Consider the following 20,901-nt stretch of genomic DNA (forward strand, 5'->3'; position numbering starts at 1 on the left):
TAGTGATGCTCAGGGGGCCCCAATGGAAGTCCTCCACTGTGCCAAGGGTCTGGAGCTGGACTGGGAGATGGACAAGGAGGAATTACCAGAAGCAGGACCCAGCATGGATTGTTCACAGATGCAACACGTGGACTTCCAGAGATCAGGTAGCTGTTCAAAATGGCACAGTAATCCAGCAGTGATCATTTTGAAGAGTCAGTCTGAGAGAGAACGATCAGAGAGTAAGATATATCAAAGATGTATTTCAATTAACTTTGGGATCAAGTATAAACACATAATGTAAAAACATGCTGAAAATCTCAAGAAAAGAAACTTTCATTTTGAAAAGAATAAGGAACAAACATCAAACTTCATAAAATACTTGGAAGGACTTTAATGTGCTGAATGAGTGAATGTTGAAGGAAGTTAACTGTTGATCCTGACATCCACCTTCATCACGTAATCTAAACGTTTCACTCATTATCCCAACCCCACATTCCCAGGCAGAAGATTTCCTGCCCATCAGTCAGCCTGTCCCGGTGTCACAGGACACAGCTGAGCCCATTCAAATTAACATGACATGTTTATGAAGAGATGATTACTTTGTTCTTTTAACAGTACAATTACAGTTTCAGTGACATAAACATTTTCTGAGTGATAAATAATTCACACACATCATCATGTCCCTTCAGCCAACACTGCTCACATCACGTTATCCCACAGCTTGTAACTGAACAAATATTAGTTTTGACATATGGAATATTACCTCCATCACCTGTTAATAGTGATCCATGTTGCTGATACATCATGAATCTGTCAATCTGTGATGGGCTTTGTTAGCAAATTCAGATGTGACTTGTTAGCAAATATTGATATCTGCATTTGTTCACCCTGCACAGGTACACACACACACACACACACACACACACACACACACATACTCAGTTTTCAGCCATCAAATAATGTGGGAGGGAACTGCAATACTCAGAAAATACAATTAACATATGAAGTTTACACAGAAAATCTTTAACTGGAATCAAACCCATAACCTTCAGGAGGGGTAATTGAAAGGGAGACATCCCAGTGGCAGCTAAGACCAAGGAGTACTCCTGGGCGTACTCCAAGCTGGGCAGGAAATAACTAAAATATGCCCTATGTTGAGCAGTCACACATTGAAGGGCACTCTCCAAAGTCTGGTTTGTCCTGTCTGCTTGGCCATTGGACTGTGCGTGGTAACCAGGGGAGTGACTCACCGAGGCTCCAAGTGCGCTGCAGGAGGCTTTCCAAACTTGAGATGTAAACTGGGTAACCAGATCAGACACAATATCCAGAAGATGGGAGTTTGGAAAGACGGATCACCTATCCGCTACCGTGAGGATGGTGGCATTTCCCTCCAAGGGGGAAGACCAGTGACAAATTCCACAGCAATATGTGACCTGTGAAATTTGAAGGAGGACTACAAACAGGCAGATACAGACACGCCGAAATAAAAGCTCTGGCATCTCGGGTCATGGAGGCCCACCAGAAGCACTGCCAGACGAAATATATGGTCATATAGTGAGGCCAAGATGGCAGGTGAGCTTGGAAGAATGTCTCCACTGCAGGATATCAGCTGGAACAAAGAGTCCGAAACGAAGAGACGGCTGTGGGGCCCATTACCCTCCTCTCCACTTGCCAGGAGGCAGCTCCCATGATGCAGGGAGGTTGTTACGGTTCGTGGTGGTTTAGGACCCGAACCGAACCTGCCGGGTCCATTCTGGTCGGAGGATTCTGTTATGGTTCGTGGTGGTTTAGGACCCGAACGCAGGCAAGACGCAGTGATGAACGGTCCAAAAAATGGTTTTATTAAACAAACACAAAAGGGCAGTCCTCCTGGACTGCCGGGCAGCTACAATTCTTTCCCCGGAATGCACACAACGAGCTCCAGCATGGAGTCACAAAAATCTCAAAAACCAACAAAGTTACCAGATACACCTAGACACACGAAATCCTCCGACACTGGTAGGCCGGAGTCTTAGCCTTAAATAGGCGGCTGATCGCTGATGTCCTGCAGGTGCACCAACAGGTGGGCGGAGCATGGCTCCACCACGCCCCCTGCAGGACAAACAAACTGGGAATCCTGGATCACAACATTACCTCCCCCTCAACGGGCGCCTCCTGGCCCCCTACCATGTTTATCCGGGTGGGGGCAGTAGAAATCACGGGAGAGGTCGCTGTCCAGGATGAAAAGGCGGGGGGCCCGTACCCCTCCCATTCGACGAGGAACTGGAACTCTCGTCCCCGTCGACTCTGTAGGCAGCCCCCCTATCCACGACCTGGGGGGGAGGCGGGGGCTCGGACGGAGGGACCAGGTCCGACTCAGCGACCGGCCCCCCCTGGAACGGGAGGTCCTACGTAGGGAGGCAGACCTTCTGGTCAGGCTGATGGGACGGAGCCGGAGTCCGGTGCCGATTGGCCTGCCGTTGAGAGCGCTGGGAAGCCCGGAGGAGTGCAGCGCAACCACGTCTCCGCTCTTTCCTCCACCGGCATACGTCAGCCAGCACCGAGGGCACCGCCACCTTGCCCTCCGGGACGAACAGCTGGTTCGACGGAATCCCACCTTGATCCAGAACCGATTGCTGGGCCGCTGGGACCGTCTTCTCCACTTGCCAGGATGTGGCCCCCAGGAAAACTGCAGTGGCTCTCCTCCCGCGGCAGAGCGGACCACCGACCGTGGATGCCTGGATTGCGCCCCCTGGACGCACCGCAGGAAGGCAATGCCCCACCTTCTTAGCTCTCCTGGTGGAGTCCGAACCACCAGGCGTGGCAGTGAGTGTGGAGCGAAGACAGTTGGCCCGACAGGCCACTCTCCAACTCACTCTCCTGGTTGACCAATCGATCTGGGGGTTGTGGCGAGCCAGCCAGGGAGACCCAAGAACCCCTGGGGAAGAGGATGCCGGGATGACGAGCAGGCGGATCTGGTCCCGATGGTTCCCGGAGACGATGAGGGTGAGGGGTTGGGTCTGGTGCGTTACCATAGCCAGGACCTCCCCGTTGAGGCCAATGACGGGTCTTGGCTCGGGCAGAGTCTCGATGGGGACATGGGCTTGCATGGGCTCCCGTGGTGCAGCGGCCACTCGCTGCGGAACGACTTCCAGCGCCTCCGGGGCTGGTGGAGACGGTACCTGCTCAGCCCATCCCGAAGAGAGCAGGTCCTTTACGCTCGTGTTGAGCGACTGGAGCGAAGCCCAAATATCTGTGAGGAGCTGGTCATGCTGTCCCAGCAACCTCCCTTGAGCCTCCAGCGTACAGTGCACTGCGTCTTTACCTGCCGGGTCCATTCTGGTCGGAGGATTCTGTTATGGTTCGTGACAGAATGGGGCCTTTGGTTCAGAGTGAGAGGGATCGGGCAAAAACAAGGGGGACTGGCTTGGTGTTGTGAGAGCCAGGGCAGTACGTGAGGAAGAACCTGAAGTGACTCAGAAAGAATGTCCACCGTGCCTGTCTGGACTTCAGTCTCTTAGCCTTTCTCAATAGGACAGGTTCTTATGGTCCATCCAGATCAAGAACAGTTGGACCGAACCCTCCAGCCAGTGTCTCCATTTCTGAAATGCCAGAACAACCATAAGCAATTCCTTATTTCCAACATTGTGCATTCACCTTTGCTGGGGAAAGCACCTGACTGAAGAAGGCACAGGGATGGAGCTTCTGGTGAGTTGGATCGCGCTGGGAGAGAACCGCCACTTGTCTCAAAGACAAAGAATGTTGTTTACCGAGGCCTGGAATACCGTGGGGGCATTGGTCAGACAAAAGGACATGACTAGATAGTCATAGTGCCCAACAAGGTGTTGAAAGCGGTTTTCTACTCATCGCCTTGAAAAATCCAAATCAGGTGTCAAGCGCTCCACAGGTCGAGTTTGTAGAAGATCCGAGTTTAATGGAGTGGGCCAAAAGTGGAGTCGGAAAGGGATAAAGGGTACTTATTTTTGGAGGTGAGGTCATTGAGTCCTTGATAGTCAATACAGGTTTGGAGAGAGCCATCCTTCTGGACAGCAAAACCTGCTCCCACGGGGAATGATTTCTACAGCTTAAACTCCAGCTAGTGAGCCTTCTGGCTGACTTGTCAAACTGTGGGTTGTGGCGAGCTAGCCAGGTGGCATCCAGGACTATAGGGAAGGAAGACGTGTGAATCATAAATTATTGGACCGTCTCTTTGTGTTTACCTGAAGTGCCCTGGGTCAGAGGTGCTGCACAGTGGGTGTTTTTCCTTGCCACTGTTGCTTGTTGGGCGTTACAGGGGATTCTCTAGCGCCTAGAAACAATTTTGATTGTAACAGATGCTATATAAATAAAGATTGATTGATTGAATTACAGCGGTGCCCCACTGCGCAGCCTTCCTGATAATAAATTAACAATAAACACAATCTTAACCCTATCAGTAGGGTACATCAATGGCTGCAGATCAAAAAAACCAAGGAGCATTTTCACAAAAAACTACTGTGCCTGCTTGGTTCACCCAATTACTTCTCGGGAATCGGGCCGTGTTGCTCATGCGGGGCAGTGAAAAAAGAAGGTGCTGAATGCAAAGGATCGGAGGCTCTGGAGGAGTGGCGGGAGACTGTGTAGGAGGGGCTGGTGACACTAGACAAAAGACTCTCTAGGGAGCTCCATATACATATCCAACAGAAGTTTGTCGTGCTCAGCAATAAGGTTGCCACCATAGCTTGCCGACCAGCGTCATTGTCTGCCGGGTCCATATTGGTCTGATTGTAATTGTTAAGCACACATTTCATGGTGGACCCGTAAGCAGACAAGCAGCTGGCGGTGTTTGAACAAAACTAATTGAACTGAGATTACATTGCACTGCGCCGCTAAAAGTGAGGTACGTGAAGTGCAGGTCATTCCTCCAAATGAGGGGCACGTGGTGACGTAGGAAAAAGCATAAGAACATGGAAAGAGTTACTCGAAGGTATGACTCATGAGAAGACGCCATAGAGCTGAGAAGACGCCATAGAGCCATGTATACCACAAAGCAGATGAAACAATCAGACGTTGGTAAACAGAAGACAACGGCTTTTCAAAAGTGTTGAATGATAACCGGCTGCAGGCATAGCCGTCACCAGCAAACGGTACCAAAGTGAATCCACCACGTCCCCTAGTGAGAGAACCAGGAAAAGAAAACACAATCCAATGGCACAAAACACTGGCCATGAGACTATGTCTACTTTTTAATGACGAAACTGGAGGACCGTCCAGGAAAGGAAGACCAAGAGTCACCTCTGTTGCTGAGAAGTTTACCTGAGACACCGGCAGTTAACAGCTCCTCAGATTAGGGCCCAGATAAATACCACACAAAGTTCTGTTCTCTCAGATATAGTATGTCCCTCCACCAACTGCAAGAATCAGGCATTTATGACCAAATAGCTGCAAAGAAACCACGACAAAGGAAAGGCAATAAGGAACACCTGCTGAGAAACTGACTCTGGTAGTTGGCAACTCTGTTTTGCGATTCATGAAGCTGACTCCAGCAACCATAGTTAAGTGCATTCCGGGGGCCAGAGTGGGCGACATAGAAGCAAATCTAGCTGCTGGCGAGAAGTAAACGTCCATCCATCCATCCATTCTCTACCGCTTATCCGGGTCGGGTCGCGGGGGCAGCAGCCTAAGGAGAGAAGCCCAGACTTCCCTCTCCCCAGCTACCTCCTCCAGCTCATCCGGAGGGATCCCCAGGCGTTCCCAGGCCAGCCGAGAGACATAGTCTCTCCAACGTGTCCTGGGTCTCCCCGGGGGTCTCCTACCGGAGGGACATGCCCTGAACACCTCACCAGGGAGGCGTCCAGGGGGCATCCTGACTAGATGCCCAAGCCACCCCATCTGGCTCCTCTCAACGCGGAGGAGCAGCGACTCTACTCCGAGCTCCTCCCGGATGGCAGAGCTTCTCACCCTATCTCTAAGGGAGAGCCCAGCCACCCTACGGAGGAAGCTCATTTCAGCCGCTTGTACCCGTGATCTTGTTCTTTCGGTCATTACCCAAAGCTCATGACCATAGGTGAGGGTAGGAACGAAGATCGACCGGTAAATCGAGAGCTTCGTCTTTCGGCTCAGCTCTCTCTTCACCACAACGGACCGGTGCAGAGTCCGCATTACTGTGGACGCCGCACCGATCCGCCTGTCGATCTCCCGCTCCATTCTTCCCTCACTCGTGAACAAGACCCCGAGGTACTTAAACTCCTCCACTTGGGGCAGGATCTCCTCCTTTACCCGGAGAAGGCACTCCACCTTTTTCCGGTGGAGAACCATGGCCTCGGATTTGGAGGTGCTGATTCTCATCCCAGCCGCTTCACATGCGGCGGCGAACCGATCCAGTGATAGTTGGAGGTCACGGGCCGATGAAGCCAACAGGACCACATCATCCGCAAAAAGCAGAGACGCGATCCTGAGGTCACCAAACCGGATCCCCTCAACACCATGACTGCACCTAGAAATTCTGTCCATAAAAATTATGAACAGAATCGGTGACAAAGGGCAACCCTGGCGGAGGCCAACCCTCACCGGAAACGAGTTCGACTTACTGCCAGCAATTCGGACCAAACTCTGGCACCGATCGTACAGGGAGCGGACAGCCCGTATCAGCGGGCCCGACACCCCATACTCTCGGAGGACCCCCCACAGGACCCCCCGAGGGACAAGGTCGAATGCCTTCTCCAAGTCCACAAAACACATGTGGACTGGTTGGGCAAACTCCCATGCACCCTCGAAGACCCTGCGGAGGGTGTAGAGCTGGTCCACTGTTCCACGGCCAGGACGAAAACCACATTGCTCCTCCTGAATCCGAGGTTCGACTATCCGGCGGACCCTCCTCTCCAGTACCCCTGAATAGACCTTACCAGGGAGGCTGAGGAGTGTGATCCCCCTATAGTTGGAACACACCCTCCGGTCCCCCTTCTTAAAAAGAGGGACTACCACCCCGGTCTGCCAATCCAGCGGCACTGCCCCCGATGTCCACGCGATGTTGCAGAGTCGAGTCAACCACGACAGCCCTACAACATCCAGAGCCTTAAGGGACTCTGGGCAGATCTCATCCACCCCCGGGGCCTTGCCACCGAGGAGTTTTTTAACTACCTCGGCAACTTCAGCCCCGGAGATACGAGAGCCCATCTCCAGGTCCCCAGGCCCTACTTCCTCACTGGAAGGCGTGTTGGTGGGATTGAGGAGGTCCTCGAAGTATTCCTTCCACCGATCCACAACATCCCGAGTTGAGGTCAGCAGCACACCATCACCACTATACACAGCGTTGACAGTGCACTGCTTCCCCCTCCTCAGACGCCGGATGGTGGTCCAGAACCTTTTCGAGGCCGTCCGAAAGTCGTTCTCCATGGCCTCACCGAACTCTTCCCATGCCCGAGTCTTTGCCTCGGCAACCGCCGTAGCTGCACTCCGCTTGGCACGCCGGTACCCATCTGCTGCCTCAGGAGTCCCACAGGCCAGTAAGGCCCGATACGACTCCTTCTTCAGCTTGACGGCATCCCTCACCGCTGGTGTCCACCAGCGGGTTCGGGCATTGCCGCCACGACAGGCACCAACCACCTTGCAGCCACAGCACCGGTCAGGTGCCTCAACAATGGAGGCACGGAACACGGTCCACTCGGACTCAATGTCCCCCGCCTCCCCCGGGACATGGTCAAAGCTCTCCCGGAGGCGTGAGTTGAAGCTCCTTCTGACAGGGGACTCTGCCAGGCGTTCCCAGCAGACCCTCACAACACGTTTGGGCCTGCCAGGTCTGTCCGGCATCCTTCCCCACCATCGGAGCCAACTCACCACCAGGTGGTGATCAGTTGACAGCTCCGCCCCTCTCTTCACCCGAGTGTCCAGAACATGCGGCCGCAAATCCGATGACACAACCACAAAGTCGATCATCGATCTGCGGCCTAAGGCGTCCTGGTGCCAAGTGCACATGTGGACGCCTTTATGTCTGAACAAGGTGTTCGTTATGGACAATCTGAGACGAGCACAGAAGTCCAATAACAAAACACCACTCGGGTTCAGATCAGGGGGGCCGTTCTTCCCAATCACACCTCTCCAGGTCACACTGTCATTGCCAACGTGAGCATTGAAGTCACCCAGGAGGATGAGGGAGCCCCCAGAAGGGGCACTCTCCAGCACTCCCTCTAAGGACTCCAAAAAGGGTGGATACGCTGAACTGCTGTTTGGACCATAGGCACAAACAACAGTCAGGATCCGTCCCCCCACCCGAAGGCGAAGGGAGGCTACCCTCTCATCCACCGGGGTAAACTCCAATACACAGGCACTGAGCTGGGGAGCAACCAGAATTGCCACCCCTGCTCGTCGCCTCTCACCATCGGCAACTCCAGAATGGTAGAGAGTCCAACCCCTCTCAAGAAGACTGGTTCCAGAGCCCTTGCCGTGCGTCGAGGTGAGGCCAACTATATCTAGTCGGAACTTCTCAACCTCGCGCACCAACTCAGGCTCCTTTCCCACCAGAGAGGTGACATTCCATGTCCCTAGAGCCAGTTTGTGCAGCCGGGAATCAGACCGCCAAGGTCCCTGCCTCCGGCTGCTACCCAAAACACAATGCACCCGACCCCCTTGGCCCCTCCTGCAGGTGGTGAGCCCACGGGAAGGGGGTCCCATGTTGCCTCTTCGGGCTGCGCCCGGCCGGACTCCATGGGCAGAGGTCCGGCCACCAGGCGCTCGCCAACGTGCCCCACCCCCAGGCCTGGCTCCAGGAGGGGGCCCCGGTGACCCGCATCCGGGCAAGGGAAGAGAAGTAAACGTAAATTCAGTAAAGTTATTATTCACGTTGAAGCAAACGACACCCGGCATCCGGGCAAGGGAAGAGAAGTAAACGTAAATTCAGTAAAGTTATTATTCACGTTGAAGCAAACGACACCCGGCTTCGTCAGTCGGAGGTCACCAAAATTAACATGGAGTCGGAGTGCAACTACGCAAAAACGATGTCGGATGCCGTAGCATTCTCTGGTCCCCTCCCCAATCTGGCCAGCGATGAAATGTTTAGTCGCATGTCGTCGCTTTGTCGCTGGCTGTCACGATGGTGCCCCGAAAACCAGGTGGCCTTTGTAGACAATTGGAGCACTTTTTGGGGGAAACCTGGTCTGATTAGGAGAGACGGTGTCCATCCCACCCAGGATGGTGCCTCTCTCATTTCTAGTAACTTGGCCAATTTTATTAGACCCAAAGTGACCTGACAAACCAGGGTCCAGACCAGGATGCAGAACAACCCCAGGTTTCTTTTCAGCACCGTGGCCAAATTAACCAAGAATCACAGTGTTTTAGATCCACGTATCCCTTCTTCCCTTAGTGGTGAAGACCTTATGAGCTTCTTCACTGATAAAGTTCTAGCTATCAGAGAAAAAGCTAACCACACCATCCCAACAACTGGACCATCACCAGATGTGCTGACTGTGGGAACATACAGGGTCTCCAACGAGCCCTTAAACTCCTTCAGCCCTATATATTTTTCTGAGGCGTCTTCACTAATTCAGAAGTCCACCACGTGTCTTTTAGATCCCATCCCAACACACCTGTTGAAGGATGTTTTACCAATGATAGGCAGTTCTATCCTGGACCAGATCAATTGTTCTTTAGTGACAGGTTATGTACCCCGGTCCTACAAGGAAGCAGTGATTAAGCTGTTGCTTAAAAAAACATCACTGGATCCTGACATATTAGCAAATTATAGGTCAATATCCAACCTTCCCTTTATATCTAAAATTCTTGAGAAGGTGGTGTGTTTGAGATGTTTTAATCAGGCTTTAGAGCTCATCAAAGCAAAGAAACAGCACTTATTAATGTTACTAATGATCTTCTTGTAGCTTCAGATCATGGACTGGTTTCTATGCTGGTTCTGCTGGACCCCAGTGCTGCTTTTGATACAGTTGATCACAGCATCCTGTTACAGAGACTGGAACTTGTGATTGGCATTAAAGGGACAGCACTAGACTATTTTAGATGGTATTCATCAGATAGATACCAGTTTGCTCATGTCCATGGCATTCCCTCTTCATGGCTAACCTCCTCAGGTTAGCCATTAACCTCTTCAGGTTAGCCATGGAGTTCATCTCTTCTTGGACCAATCTTTTTCACCTTGTACATGCTTCGCTTAGGAAACATTATTTGGCTGCATGGAATAAATTTTCATTGTTATGCTGATGAAATTCTGCTATATCTATCCATGAATCCAGAGGAGACAGAGAAGTTAGGGAAGCTTCAGACCTGTCTTAAAAACATAAAGTCTTGGTTGTCTTCAAATTTCCTCCTCCTTAACTCAGGAAAAACTGAGGTCATTGTGTTTGGTCCTGAACCTCTCAGGGATAGATTAGATCACATGATCACTCTAGATGGTATTTCATTAACATCTAGTCTCTGTGTAAGGAATCTTGGAGTAACTTTTGATCAAAATCTATTCTTCAACTGGCACATTAAAACAGTCTCTAGAAGTATCCAAGGTAGTTTTCTCTGTCAACTGGACTGGGTTTCTTCTCTTGAAGACGTTTCGCCTTCTATCCAGAAGGCTTCTTCAGTTCTGAAATCGCTGGGGAGAGAGCTTGAAAATATATAGCCCCTGTGGACCATTTGCATGCTAATGATCTTGGTGGTCACCTGAGAGTCGTTAGCAGGGTCGTTTGACGGGTCGTTCACCTAGTTTCTGTTGAGGTGTCTCCCCTTTGTCTGCTGGATCACATGGTGGTGAGTCACTGGGTCTCCTGGAATGGTGTGAATGTTTGTTTTGCTGTTGGAAGGAGTGGAGGACTATATTGTATGTGGGTGATAGGAAGTGCCTCAGGCCACCACCTCTGTTTAAGGATGGTTTTTCCAATTTGACATGGATAGCTTCCTTGACCCCCCTTTCAAACCAGCGGTCTTCTCTGGCCAGTATCCTTACTTGACTGTCCTCGAAGGAGTGCCCACTCTCCTTTAGGTGTAAGTGGACTGCTGAATCTTGACCCGAAGAGGTGGCGCGTCTGTGTTGTGCCATTCTTCTGTGGAGGGGTTGCTTGGTTTCCCCAATGTACAGTTCCTTGCATTTCTCCTGACACTGTACAGCATAAACAACATTACTTTGTTTGGGTCTTGGTGTCTTGTCCTTTGGGTGTACTAACCTCTGTCTGAGAGTGTTGCTGGGTTTGAAATGAACCGGTATGTCGTGTTTCTGGAGGATCCTCCTAATGTGGTCCTGTTCCTTCTTTCTGCCTTGGGATGTGGTGGGTATTTCTCTGGCCCAGTGTTGGAGAGTTCTGATCACTCCCAACTTGTGTTCCAGTGGGTGGTGTAACAGCCACTATATAAATAAAGATTGATTTGATTTGATTTTAAATCGGTCAGCAATACATGGGTTTAGTGCACCTGAGTCCTTGAAAGGGCCAAATATATTTGGGATCAAGCTGAACCCCTTCCCACTCAGGAGGAAAAACTGGAAAAACTCCTAAACTTGACCTGGATGACTGAGGACATTCATGGACATGGTCTCATCATGCATGGTTCCAATGTAAAGTGCCACCAGGTCAAACTGTTGGGGATTTATACAAAATTGATGATGCATGGCTACCACAGTAGCCACATGCCCCCCTCTTGATTCGTGTTTAGTTGAACCCTCTACCATTTGTTATTTAAAAGAACGGTGAGCCTAAACACACCTCCAGGTTATGAAAGTGCTATCTGACCCCAAGAAAGACAATGATGAAGTCAGTTGACCTAACCTCTACAGTCACCTGACCTAAACACAGTCCAGATGTTTTGGGATGAGATGGACTGCAGCTTAAAGGAAAAAGGTGGTCCTCATCTTATAGGTCCCCTTCAGGGCTGTTGGAAAACTATTTCAGGTGACCACCCCATGAAGCTGATTGAGAGGTCAAGAGTGTGTGAAGCAGTGATCCAAGCAAAGTAAGGCTACTTTGAAGGATCTGGATTATAATACATGCTATTAGATATTTCATAGTTTTTTGCTTACTACTTACAGGATGTGTTAATTCACAGTGGTGATATCTTCAATGTCACAATGTAAGAAAGACGTGAAAATGAAGAAAAGGTGTTAAATATAATTGTGGCCAGAAGATCCTAGCAGCTAAAGCATACATGGAACATCACAACCAAGTAGCTACTACAAAAACCTCTGGATCATGTTTATACCAGAAACTCTAAAGTCAAATTGAAACACACCTCCAAAGGTGGTGGAGAAGGACTGAGCTAAGATCCTGTGGGACAATCATAAAACAGGTGAAGGTAAACCAGTGGGACATTGTGGTGGGATTTCCAAATCAAAATCTTGGAATTGCAGTTGAGTTTCTCTATATTGTGCAACAACCCGTTGATCACAAACTGAACAGTTAGTGCTCTGCGAGTTCGTGTTAGGTGTGAACTGATTTTGTTCACATTTGTTGATCATAAGCAGGTGCTCCACCCATCTACTTCCTGTCTTTGTTTTGTTTTCCCTTGTTACGTGTCAGGGGAGTTGTTGGTGTTTCTTTTTGTGTTCTTTGTTTTCCGGTGACCTCACAGGGTAGCGCCATCTAGAGGCTGAGAACTGGTGGAACACCGAAAGGCAGGCAGTGCTTGTGACGAGGAAGATTGACACCACCTGTGGACTCCCGGGGTCTCTTAGGATTGGCTCCCCTGTGTCTATCTGACCAATCACCAGCGGATTCCCGCTTTAAAGGCTCTCCCCCATTTCATGGGGGGGGGCCCTCGCTCTCTTGCTCTGTGTTGGACAGGAAAAGTTTGTGGAGGGCAGGTGGGGCTAGGTAAGGACGGGGTACCCCATACATTGCCGCACGTAGATTGTCTGATTGTTATTTACACTAGGTTATGGGCTGTTGCCACCGTTGTGTTTTAAGATGCCCTGTTTTATGACTTTTGTTTTGGCACAGATCCGTTTGTTCCACCTCTCCCTCCACTCCTGATATATGCACGTGTGTTCTGTTGAGAAATAAAGCACAGTTTTGACAGTCTGTTTAAATCTTTCCCTGGTGGTTTGTTAGTCTCTACGTTAATCCCCTCAAAAGGGTTGAACGTAACATTCCTCCATTTTGTTGACGCACCTGATGCGCATTGGGTCTTGATTAGTTTGGTATTTACACCAGTCTGCTTTCCTGCCTGTGTCTGGTTGTGCCAGTAAGTTGCCAATCCAATTGACATGCCCTTAACCTGAGTCTTGTAAGTGTAAAACCTTTTTTTATTTTTTGCTTGGGATTTTTTGAGTGCATTTTTTTTTTTTTAGGTATTGTTATTAGGATTGGCCACAGACAACTCACACCCTGCGTCTGAAGTTCACTTCTTATCCAGGTTCTGACAGTTAATCTATGTCCCTGCAGTTTATCCTGCTTTATTCTTCTATCTTCCATCTACTAACATCTTTTCTTAGACCCTACTCCAACAGAGAGACATGTATAGACACATGGTGTCTTAATTTAGATCCTGTTGAGAATCTAATGATGTCTTGGTTAGAAACTACAGCTCTACTGAACAAGGGCCCTGTTGGCTATCAGCAGGATATGGATGGTTTTCAGCCTATCTGTTAGAAATCAGAACTTGTTCACACCCTGCTGATGCTACTAATGCCCACAGTGGGGGAGGATTGGAGTAACTCCTATCAGCCATAAATCACAAATTCACTAAGGTCTCAGACCTCAGGGGTGCCAGCATTCATCTGTCTGATCACATGGTTTCACATGCATGACAGTCACTGAAGTCCACTGGCCACTGTTCCCGATCAACAGACTGTAGCTTAAGTCGCTCCAGATACTGAAGATTGCCAGAATATCTTTTTCACTAATAAAAGGGAGACATGCAACCTGACACAATCTGGCTGGCATGATTGGAATTTCAGCAGGAGCTGAAAACTGTATCCAAATTTGGTGACGTAACAGAAGGTCTTCAGTGTTGGGCCATGTGTGGAGCGTTAAACAGTCCCTCCAGAAAAGCGCTTTTTTTTTCTTTTTTTTTTTTATTATTAAGGGATTGTTGCCAGCGAAAATCCATGATTTTAAATTTAGCACTGCTAGCTAAAATATATAGATCTTTTAGAAGGAAACCACAAAGGGATACATTCTCAAGCTCCAGCAGTCTGCAGCATACATGGAAGAATGTCTGCCTCCACCCAAACTAAAAACAGAGGATGCTCTAATGGAAGTGAGGTTTGGAGAAAAGTCCTGGGTGAGAGCAGAGACAGAAAGGAGGACCTTTTGTGTTGCAATCAATAACTGATGAAAATGATGTGTTTTCTGTCTAGGGTCAAACTTCAATCAGATGGATGCAGATTTATTTCTTCCTGGTTTTAATTTTCTTCATATAAATTAATATTTCCCCATCTATGAAACATAAATGTCACTTTTAAGAGATAGCGTTTTATTTCATGGGAGATGTTTCCTGCAGCTGTAGCTGCAACAGACTGTGCCCTAAAGCTGCACTTTCAAGCTTTGAAAGGTTTTAGTTGTGCCTGCAATTTTTTTACTCTAAGCTTTCAACAGCGAACGAGGTAAAAAAAAATTTTTTTTAAAACACCTTTTGTTTTTTTTGTTTTATCATATTCTCCATTTGCAAAGTGATCCGTATTACGAAACTATAGTGGTTAGCGAAGATTATTGCAAGAAAGTTGTGGGCTTGGACTGGCTGCGGTCTTTGAGTTTGAGTGGTGGGACTTGGTGCCATATTTTCCTCACACAGGCCTCTGAAGCTCCCGCTGACTGGTGGGACGGACTGGATGGATCTACACAGTAATGTCACAGTGACACAAAGATCAATCACAACAATAACGCTTCATCGTGTGACTTTCAGGATGTTCTGAAGAGGTCCCTGATCCTGACCCTGAGCTGATGGAACCAATCCAGCCATCAGTCTCTGTTTCACCTCATGGGCGATTTGAAAGGCTGCAGGAAGATCCCGACTACATCTCTCACTTCACCAGAGCACCAGCACATAAAGGCCAACGACGACTCCATTGTTTCCTTCTAAGGTGACAGAAAGACTGGAAAAACTACCTCCTGAACTAAAGAGAGCCTGCTTGTGCAAGATCAAGTATTTATATTGTCAATTCAGAGTTACTATAAATGAAGGAAATGGCACTCTCCTGGAATGAATATTAGAGCTCTAATGTCACGACCAGTTTCTGACAGATATCTATGTTCCATATCTAATGAAGGCCCCCAGATAATGTGATGGAAAATCAATGCTCCACCACCTCCACACTGGTGTAAGAGCCCGGACAAAAACATCCAAGAAAGCTGCCATGACTACGAGGGCCAGTGTGGAGCCTATCTAAATATTAACGGTTCTTTTATGTATGAGATGAGCAAAAGTTCATTCTCCATCTTCCTCTTGTCACAGATGCTGCTCTGCTGCCTGACTCCAGCTGTTTATCTTGTGATGTAACAGCTCAACCAGAAAGGAAACAGAGAAAAAGCATATTACAATGATGCCACGGCTAGCTCGAGTTTGCTGTGCATGTAAATGTCCTGACTGAGAAAATTTAGGGAGGGACTGCTCCTCTGACTAACAGCCATCAGATGATGAGTGTCAGGAAACACAGGAGTGCCAGGGTTTGGTCTGAAGCTGTGCTCCAGGCAGCAGGAAGTGGAGGGGTGTAATCTTATATCTACTGTGGGAAGACATCTAAAATAGAAATAGCACACTACTGGACAATTGGGTGTGCAATAAAAACAGCCTTGGATATTTTCAGACTTTTGGGACCTTTGCTAAAATCAAAACATTGAGTTTTTGGCCCCTACACAAAACAAAATGGGTGTTGTTGACAGCCTGCAAAATCTGAACTCACCTGTCACCCATTTCTACGCAGGTATGTGTCAGCAGGGTTGAGCCTTTTTGTCCTGGGTCTCCTGTTTGGCTGGTTTATTCACACACCTGCTCGTGTGGAAGCACCCGATCCGCCATCTGACAGCTCAGACCTGCTGGAGGAACTGCTGCTAAAGATCTCAGCTGAGAAGATCGATGCTCTTCACAAGTAAGATTGCGATGTTACTGTACACACAAAGGAAGAAGTTCTGAGTGAGTGTGCATTTCTATGACACAAGTGTCATTCAGGGATTATGATCATCTGATCAAGTCACTGTAAGGACAGTCGAAACTGGACCGCTGTTCTTGCTCTGCAAGGGAAAAGATTCCTCCTTCCACCTGCAACACTAGTGCTGAGGTCTCTCTGCAAACAGGTGAACATACAGTATATCCCCACCTAGGCATTAAAACTTCACCCCCTGCTGGGTCAGGTGACCCGCACCATGTGGTTTCTATCATTCCTTGACTGGCTGATGAGCCTCAACAATGGCCATTCATGAAACAGTGAAAATACAGGGTTCATCATCCCAAATAAGAACACTAGATTAGAAAGGAGTGAACACTTGTAAATCTACTTTGCTGAGCCTCTGGATTGAGTAGATTCCTGAATGTTGGTTTCCTGTTGCTAGATGACTGGATTTCATCAATTCATCATTATTACACAAGTGCATTGAAGCACTTCACACTCTCAAAGGGCACTTCTGCAAGGTGAAAGGTAGGTAGGTGATCCTTTAGGCGACTCTCCTTATCTTTATTCACCTGCAATTGTTCCCATAGCATGTCTCTGGTCTGATCTTTTCCCAGTGAAACCAGGATGATGAGCACCTGCCTCATGTTTGCAGCCATGTTGTTGTTGTGAGCTGACATGAAATGAATGTCTGCATCAGATTAGACGGATTTAAGAGACGTGAGATTTCCAGAGTGATCTTTCGTGGAACTGTTGAACATGTCCATCTAAATCCATCTACTCAGCCAGAATCTCTGAGCGCTTTTCTCTGGGAACTCTGGCACCTGGAAACACGTTAGGCTTGCTAGCTTGTATGTTGCATTAAGCACAAAGCTGCTGTGACTCACAGACGCATGAAGAACAGGAAGCTGCAGATCTGTAGATAAGCATGCACATGTGTCACTGTGCATGGAGCAATAGGAGCAAAACCAGCAGGAATAAATCAGTGCAACCGCACGGTGCTTTTGTGCTGAAGATGCATGTGCAGCGTTCCGTGTGTGTGTGTGTGTGTGTGTGTGCGTGTGCGCGTGTGTGCGCGCGCACGTGCTTCAGGGTCATCAGCCGAGAAGAAAGCAGCAGCTCTGAGCAAAATCATCCGTTCTTCCATTAGAAACAAAGCTGAAAGGCTTTTATAGGAGACAAAGACTCAGAAGAGCGAAGTGGCAGCATGTCCAGAAATATAAAGGTGGGCTGGTTTAAAAAAGCCTCAGAATCAAGTCCGATGTGACAATTTTAACAGTATTCATGTCAGTCGTTTGAAGTTTATTCATTTCCAATTTTCTACAGACATTTCAAATTAATTTGACCAATAACACAATTATGATCATTACTGACATCTATACACTAAGGTTCTGTAAAATAATGGTGTTGCAGGTCATGGCAGTGGCGTGTGAGGTTCTGCAAACAACTGGGACTCTTTTAATTGGTTTCTGGTTCCTTCATTGGTTTCCAAAACCAGTTTAGACCAGTTTACGATGAATCCTTTATTTCTTAGTCTAATTATTTCAATAGGTTTTCTCAGTCTGTGCTTATCATTCTTCTACACCTGTTTGGGACAGATGAGTGTCCATGCTGAGGCAGCAAGGTGACTCCTGAATGGGAATGTTTCCTCACATTCCTGATGCTGTCCTTTGTCCATTTTTGCGACCTTGTCGAATTTTGCTAACTATGCTTTTATCAATAATTGTGTGACATCTATTTGTGCTAACGTAACCCTCTAAAAATAATCACAAATCAATTTTTTATATGGATACTCCCTCTCAAAGGATGCTCCCAGCATGTGGGATTGATACATGACATATATGTTAACTCTAATCTTGTGTGTTTAATGACCATGGGAGACGCACGGAGCAAAACTACATGGCTTTTTTCCTGGTTGAATTTTGTTACCTCTGAGGTGCTGTGCATGCACAGAACCGCCAGGTTAAATGTCCGCTCTGTCCTCCATCATCCATCATGATACATCAGCTACATCTTATACTGTAGGGTGGCCCTGACACACAGTATTGAGGATCACCTCTGTGACGTAGAGAATGAAAGGAGCTTTATTATCGTTAGTCCAGCCAACATGAAGGAGCTTAAATTTAGAGCTGCAATGAAGCTCTGCTGAATACAATCAGCTCATGCTTTCAAATAAAAAATGCAATGTCTTTCCTCACAGCTGCAGCGCCACCATTCTCTGGGTAGAGACACCAGCTGCTGTGAGCAGAGCATGCTATGCAGCAGAGTTGCAGAGAGCCTTTTAGGACTTTTCTTTACTGGAGCCAGGTCCTACGTTGATGTGCTGCTCGTGAAAACACTTCTGTGAACAAAACAAATGTGTTTGGGCCGCATCATGCTGAGTTCAGTGGGTGATCAAATGCAATTTAACATCTCTCTTGGATTGTCTCTTGAAAGGTGTCACAGTGGTTTAAGCGGGTTGCGGCTTTCCCCAACATCAAAAATCATGCAGGTTAGGTTGTTGCCCCCACTTCCTGAAGCAAACTGTCCCTGCCCTGATCTGCCTCTGGGGGACGCACATTTACATGAGTCCACTCGTGTGTGAACTTGTGTGAAACAAAGGAAGCAGAAACAAATGGAGGAAGCCATTTCAAAACAGCATGCTGTCTTGACAGCTACATAACGTCCCTCTTCAATAGTCCAGCTGTAGGTCTGGGAGGGACAGGGATCAGCAGCATCTTCTCCCTCTACTTATTGACTCTCGTCCTGCCTTTAAATATGTCAGACTGAGACTATCTCAGTGAATTTAAATAAGATAGAAGTGAAACCTCGGTCAGGCTTTTGTCCTCTAATGTGGCCCCAAACTCATCCGAGGACGGTGAACACCGGCCATGAGAGCAATAAACATCATGCATGCTTGCTGGAGATGGGTTCCTCCCATAGTTGCTCGGTCTGATGTCCCGTCAGTGCCAGTTCAGCTCTCTCCTATGGAAAAGTCTCATTTCACTTCACTTTTGGCTGTTTCAACAGAAAGATCACAACTTAGTCTGCGGAGCAGGAAAACTTGGATTTCATTCCTTGCATGGACATCTGTGTTTTTCAGTTTTGATTCGATTTCAACAAGGCCAAATAACCACCAGCCTTGTTTCCTAGCAACAGAAAACCACTGCTGTCCTCTGATATGGAAAGCCCTGCTCAGGTCAGGAAAGCCTGAGGCCCAGCCCCAGTCAGTCTGTGGTACAACCTACACACATGTAGAACTTGCTTAAGCTTCAGGTGTATCAGGAAGTGTCTGATCCCCCCAGAGATGCATTTAGTCCATTTGGATGGTGGTTTCAGCCACACTGCCTTTCTCCCCAGTCTCTGTTGCCGTGGTAATGAGCCACTGAAGACTGTTTGTCCTGTACGAACGACCTCTTGGCCACGTGATAAAGCTCTCAACTCTATCATCATGATTCTACACTAGCATGAAGGGTTTAATACGGCGTGTATTTGAATACGCACGAGGAAGCCTTGTGTCTAAGCTAGACTGTCAACGTTCATCCCAGTAACGTGCTGCACCACTGTGGCATGTCATATCTCATTTATGATCTTTATGTCACCTTAACGGGACATAAAGACCATCACACAGGTCAAAAGTTGAGACATTACATCACTCCAGCTGCACTGAAGGTGGCCTCAGCATGAAATGATAGTGAATGTAGCAGAGGTGGACCCAGACCCAGACTATGGACAGGTCTTTTCTGGACCCAGCGCCCCGTTGCTTCATGTAAGAGGAATTCATTGGCTTTGCATACTGACTGTAAATAGAGAAACGGATGAATGAATGAAAAAATAAACATTCATCAATACGAGAGTGAACATTTCTAAAACACCAATGAACAACAAAAGATCAGAGGAAGAAACGGGAACACTCACTCACTGGTCTTCATTCAAAAGTAAGAATGAGTGAGTGAGTGAATGCTTTTCAATTCACCAGCTTGTCTTTTGCCTCGTGGTTCTTTCCTGTAATGGCTCCCAGAGCTGCTGACAGAGAGGTTTTAGTCGCCCACCAACTGAAGACATACGTGGACAATCGGCCTTGTACAGTTTGCTGAGGAGCCATGACAACAGATCAGCAGTGTTGATGAGGACTGATGCTGGAGGCGCCTGATCGGGAGTGTGTGGATGTGATTTGCATCACAATAGATGACTCTGCTGTCTGTCACTTTCAGGAACAACTTGATGTCTGCGGACGTCACTTTGATCTGTTTCAGCGAAATAATTTACCCCCAGGCCAAAGTCACATGTTCAAATGGATATGGACGGACAGAGATGCTGTATCTAGCATCTATCTCCCTGTCTGTAATATTAAAATTTAATGAAAACATGAAAGCAAGTTATAAAAATTAACTTACGCCAATTAATGACACAATAACAACATATTAACAGCACAACAGCATATTACCACAGTAATGGCATAGTAGTAAAGGAGTAATTACAGTATAAGTTTGTAATATCATCATATAGTAATTACAGCATCATAAAAAAGTAATAACTGAGGAACAGCAGTGTGATAACAGAATAACTACAGCCCTACTTCGAGTTAAAAGGTTTATGGTTTTTCAGCTCAGTTGCCATCAGGACGCAGCGGTCGGTCCTATCTGAGATTCCAACTGCAGCAGCGCAGCCACATGTTCACCTCCTCTGTTATAACACAAGTCTTGGTGCATCCATATTTGTGTATATATTTATATGTATATTTCCACAGTGCAAAAGTCAAAAAACGAAAAGCTTGAGGGGTGCGTGTTGGGGGCTACCAGGTGGACCGGTCTTCCAGTATTCTGAGAGTTCAGACATAGAACAGTGAAGCGGGAGCAGCAGCCCGTCACTCTCAGCTTCCCTCCTGAGGCCCAGTCAATGTCTGCTCCATCGCCTCCACATCTCTCCCTTCTCAGGCTGCCTTTGACTCA

General features: G+C 47.9%; 1 protein-coding gene across 2 annotated transcripts in view; it reads left to right on the forward strand.

Annotated features, from left to right (window-relative positions):
* Nucleotides 1-12,649: 12,649 nt before the first annotated feature.
* naaladl2 (N-acetylated alpha-linked acidic dipeptidase like 2) overlaps nt 12,650-20,901 on the forward strand; it is a 214,963-nt gene continuing 206,711 nt past the window's right edge. Inside the window, exons 1-4 of one of the 2 annotated variants that reach the window (XR_003886242.1) lie at nt 15,828-15,952; nt 16,033-16,157; nt 16,413-16,498; nt 16,588-19,921. Coding sequence is in view for 1 of the 2 variants with exons in the window: in XM_029828002.1 (XP_029683862.1) it covers nt 12,668-12,737; nt 14,770-14,947; nt 15,788-15,952 (413 nt within the window). In the remaining variant the exon portion in view is untranslated. Of the gene's footprint in view, nt 12,738-14,769; nt 14,948-15,787; nt 15,953-16,032; nt 16,158-16,412; nt 16,499-16,587; nt 19,922-20,901 lie in introns of those variants that run through there. The other variant, XM_029828002.1, reaches the window with a different exon arrangement.

The sequence above is a fragment of the Takifugu rubripes genome, chromosome 20, assembly GCF_901000725.2.
Source record: "Takifugu rubripes chromosome 20, fTakRub1.2, whole genome shotgun sequence".
Taxonomy (NCBI): Eukaryota; Metazoa; Chordata; class Actinopteri; order Tetraodontiformes; family Tetraodontidae; genus Takifugu; species Takifugu rubripes.